Source organism: Vulpes vulpes, chromosome X, assembly GCF_048418805.1.
Source record: "Vulpes vulpes isolate BD-2025 chromosome X, VulVul3, whole genome shotgun sequence".
Classification (NCBI taxonomy): Eukaryota; Metazoa; Chordata; class Mammalia; order Carnivora; family Canidae; genus Vulpes; species Vulpes vulpes.
Genome location: NC_132796.1, coordinates 37,019,046 through 37,023,644, shown reverse-complemented (window position 1 = coordinate 37,023,644; position 4,599 = coordinate 37,019,046). Strand labels below are relative to the sequence as shown.

The following is a 4,599-nucleotide window of genomic DNA, read 5'->3' as shown; positions in this document are numbered from 1 at the left end:
GGTGTTAAGAGACACCTGTGTAAAGGAGCCTGTGCTGAAACAGAACCCATACCTCCCAAATCTGGGTACCAGAGTACCCAGAGTTTAGGCAGAGAAAGAAGCTACTTTTGTAATGGGAGGGAGAGAAGGGAAAAAAGATGGAAAAGGAAGAGTTAAGTAGGGCTGAGTGCCAATTTACCCATTTTTAATAAGAAATATAAATGATACTTGAGTATGTTGATCAGGATATTTTCAGCATACCACATGAAAAACCAAATTAAATCAGAAGGTTGAATTTTGAGCTTGAAGTCACAGCATGAAGATTTATTTGTATATTTTTAAGCCTGACAAACATCAGGCTCTGACTTCTATAATTAAACTTATTCTTGGGCCAGGATATCTCTATCCACAGAATCATAACTACTGTAGCATCTCTGACTCTCCTTTCTGTGAATTACTGGTCCTCACCCTTTGGTTTTGGGATGATCTTTAGCTAGTAGAATGTAGGTGAAATGATATGCCAGTTAAGAGGCTAGACCTCAAGAGGATTTGCATGCTTTGGCTTGGCTTCTTAGAAATTGCCCAGAAGCTTGGTGGAACATGAATGACCACATGGAGGAGATATGAATTGTCCAATATGAGGTGTTCCAAGAAAAGCCAGGCCACAGCAGCTGACCACGAATGCACAAATGACCCAAACAGAGACCAGAAGAACTCCTCAGAAGAGCATAACCTAAATACTGTCAACCCCAAGAATTGTTTGCTCAGTAAATGGTTGCTGTTTTAAATCATCAAGCTTTTTGGTAGTTTGTTACATAGCAATAGTTAACTGATATGTTTGGTATCTGAAATATAGGGTATTTTTCCCTTCTCAATTGAAAATCACCTTTCAGATTTATAATACTAATTAAAATGTTGATTTCCCCTCCAAATATGAGTAATTTGAAGTAATTTTGAAGACCAGCTGCCATTTGAATATGTTCTGTGACTACAGATAAAATTTTTCTTCACAAATTATCCTTTTACTTTACAGCAGAAAAGAGTTGCCTAATACACACACACACACAATTTTGAGAATACCTTCTACAAAACATAAGATCCCTCTCTCCTCCTTTAAACCTATGCAAGTTTTTTTGGAGGGATACAGAAAAGAATTACCGGAATTCTCTTTTTAAAGATTTTACTTATTTATTTGAAAGAGAGAGAGAAAGAAAGAGAGCATGAGCAGTGGGGAGGGACAGAGGGAGAGGGAGAAATGAATTACCTACTGAGTTGGGAGCCCAATGGGTGGTTTAATCCCAGCACCCCCAGATCATGACCTGAGCCAAAGGCAGATGTTCAACCAACCAAGCCACCCAGTTGCCTTGAATTCTTTTCAATAGAAGAGAAAATGTTATTGAATGATTGAAATGACAACCATTAATCCTAATCTTCTGATCATAATCAGCGCCAGGAGACTTGGAAGTTCCACATTCCTATTCGAATTGTACCTGATCTGGGAAGTCCAACTGAACAAAGAGCCCCACAAATGAAATAGCTTGCTCAAATCTGCTTTATTTACAACTAATGTAGTAATTATAATTCAACATTACCCTGTTGGCAATGGAATCTTGGTAAGTTCAGAACTGCCTATAGGGTTGGCACTAAGAAAGAACTAGGATGTTTTCTGCACGAACCTGTTAGGGAAGATGGAATAGGAAAGGACAGTTCTTTCCATCCCATCTCTGGAAATTCTGCATGGTATCCCGGCAGCAAGGGAATAGAAGATCTGATTTGTGGGATTAACCTATTTTATTTCATAGTGGAGCTCTCAAAATTAATGTTTATAAAGATTCATGGATTCAGAACTGAAAAGTACACGTCAGATATGATGATTATGATTAGTTTGAAAGGAAAATATTATCTCTGCTCCTTAGAAATAGGATCAAAAAGAGCTTTTATTTCCAGTTATGAAGAACTAAGAATCTACAGATAATGAAAGGAGGCGCAGTAGTACTCGCTATAAATACACTTATTTATTATCCTTTCGTTATTTGTCTTCTGGGTCAGTTTGAAGCCATGAGAATGATGATAGCATACACCAAGAGGGAAAATGGGAAGAGTTCATGTCAGCTCATATTTTCCTTTATTCAATTGGTACCAAGCTTTCCATTTAAAAGCACATGTTCTCACAACTGGAAAGGGTTCAGTTGTGCACCTTGAGATCAGTCTATTATATGCCAACCACAGTGAAAATAAAGGAATGGCTATCCTCTAGACAGAAAAAAAATCAATTAACTGAGCAGCTCACAATTCTTAGCCATTACTAATCTTTCCACATAGTCTCAGCAGGATTCTTTTAGAAATGCGAACTTTTGCCAACCATTATCTCAACCACCCCAGCAAATGACATCCAGTAGTGCAGTGAAAAAAAATCAAGAAAGTAAAGATTTCTCTATACTCCAGTGGTTATTGATATTTTTTTCTGTAAGATAAAAGGGTAGTCCTTTAGAAACAAACATCTCTTTCTAATAAGTGGCTATTACTATGAAACAAATGTTTTCTGCAATGTACAGACTTTCAAAAGCAGCTAGTTTAGCAGAATATATATATGTATGCATATGTATAGATATAGATAAAGAGAGATCTTGATTTGTTTTTTTCCTAGAGTGATAAGTGAATATTCCGAAATATGTCAATGGTAAATAGAGGCATTTAAAGATCAAATATGGGGGTACCTATGTGGCTCAGTTGGTTAAGCATCTGCCTTCAGCTCGGGTCATGATCTCAGGGTCTTGGAATCAAGCCCCTTGTCGGGCTCCCTGCTCAGCTTCTCCCTCTCCCTCTGCTACTCACCCTGCTTGTTCTCTCTGTCTCTCTCTCTCTCTCAAATAAATATATAAATAAAATCTTAAAAAAATAAAGGTCAAATATGATTTCATCCAAATAATTTTGTGTGCTAAAAAGCATGATTTTGGGGGGGGGGTTGTTTTGTTTTTTTTTAGTCTCTGTCTAGGAAGTTATTGTAAGAGTGTAATCTTTTGCTAGATCCCTCAAAATCATCAGAGTAGCCTCATCCTTGCAAAAGAGCAAAAAGTAGGAAAAGAAGAGTTTAAGGAGTAATCTAAAGGGTTGTACATTAAATAACAACACATTAAATTTTTTAAAAAAATTTTTAAATTTATTTATTCATGAGAGACACACAGAGAGAAAGGCAGAGACATAGGTAGAGGGAGAAGCAGGCTTCCTGCAAGGAGCTGGATGTGGGACTTGATCTCGGACCCTGGGATCATGCCCTGAGCTAAAGGCAGGCACTCAACTGCTGAGCCACCCAGGTGTCCCACACACATTAAAATTTTTGATTGGTAAATCTTGTGATGCTAAAGATACCCAACCCATGGGGAGCAGAGTTGTTGAACAGTAGAAACCCTTGACATTTACTCAATGACTATTACTGAATGCCTGCTACATACCAAGCACTCTTCTAGGCACTGAGCATATTGTGGGGACATAATAAAGTTCCTGCCCTATAGCGATTACATACTAGAAGAGAACAGGCAACAAGCAGGTAAATAAGCACATAAATTCCAGTGGAGATAAATTTTTTTTTTTTTTCCGGGAGTCGGTGCCTTTATTGGCCGACGGGCTACTTGAGGGGGATGAAGCGGGAGGAGTGCGTGGCCCTGATGCCGGGCCTGCCGTGCTTCACGGGCTTGTAGGTGATGGAGAACTCGCCCAGGTAGTGGCCGATCATCTCGGGCTTGATCTCCATCTGGTTGAAGGTCTTGCCGTTGTAGACGCCCACCATGCTGCCCACCATCTCAGGCAGGATGATCATGTCCCGCAGGTGCGTCTAAAATATTACAGGGTAATGTGACAGTGAGGAAAACAGGCTAGGGATGAATGTTAGTTACTTGCATGCTAAGACAGAATGGTGCTGAGAAGGTGACATTTGCTTTAAGGCCTGAATAATGAGAAAGGGGGAGTCATTAAAAAAAAAATAGAGCTGAGAGTTCTAGGTACGGGGAATAACAACTGCAAGAAAGAGCCCAGTGTTTGGAATAAACTTACCATGATCAAAGATCAGAAAAGCCAGGGTAGGCTGGAATTTGGTGAACTGGGAGTAGTTCATGTTGAGCCTTAAGATATCAGGATGAGGAACTGAGATTTTAAGTACATTGGAGATTCATGAAAAGGTATTCAGCTGGAAAGAAACTTAATGTGACTTATGTTTTAAAAAGTCAATCTAGGGATTCCTGGGTGGCTCAGTGGTTGAGCACCCACCTTCAGCTCAGGACATGATCCTGGAGTCCCAGGATCAAGTCCCAGATTGGGTTCCCTGCATGGAGCCTGCTTCTCCCTCTGCCTGTGTCTCTGCCTCTCTCTCTCTCTCTCTCTCTCTCTCTCTATCATAAATAAATAAAAATTAAAAAAAAGAAAGTTAAAAAAAATAAAAAGCAATCAGAATTCCTACACAAGACCAAAGAGCTCTCTACCTTTTTGTCCCCTACCTTTCAATCCCTGTAATATAAACAATCCAAATACCTTCCTGCCTCAGGGGCTTTCTATTTGTTGCACCATCTCCCTGCAATGCCATTCCTCCACATATTCTCATTCTTGATCTTCTTCGATCAGGTTTCT

At 39.4% G+C, this 4,599-nt stretch overlaps 1 protein-coding gene across 1 annotated transcript; it reads right to left on the bottom strand.

Moving 5' to 3' along the window:
* Window positions 1-3,604: 3,604 nt before the first annotated feature.
* LOC112929954 (small ribosomal subunit protein uS19-like) lies at window positions 3,605-4,090 on the bottom strand. The gene is made up of 3 exons (XM_072743495.1): window positions 4,030-4,090; window positions 3,873-3,922; window positions 3,605-3,811 (listed from the first exon to the last, which is right to left on the bottom strand). The coding sequence occupies exons 1-3, from the start codon at window positions 4,088-4,090 to the stop codon at window positions 3,605-3,607; spliced, it is 318 nt and encodes a 105-aa protein (XP_072599596.1).
* Between the last annotated feature and the right edge of the window lie 509 nt (window positions 4,091-4,599).

Bases quoted from the DNA above. Each gene is read 5' to 3' on its own strand.
- LOC112929954 (XM_072743495.1), bottom strand. From the start codon at position 4,090: ATGAACTACTCCCAGTTCACCAAATTCCAGCCTACCCTGGCTTTTCTG. The intron at 3,923-4,029 runs GTAAGTTTATTC...CTCATTATTCAG, and splicing joins TTTTCTGATCTTTGATCATG to GCCTTAAAGCAAATGTCACC. The intron at 3,812-3,872 runs GTAACTAACATT...GTAATATTTTAG, and splicing joins CATTCTGTCTTAGCATGCAA to ACGCACCTGCGGGACATGAT.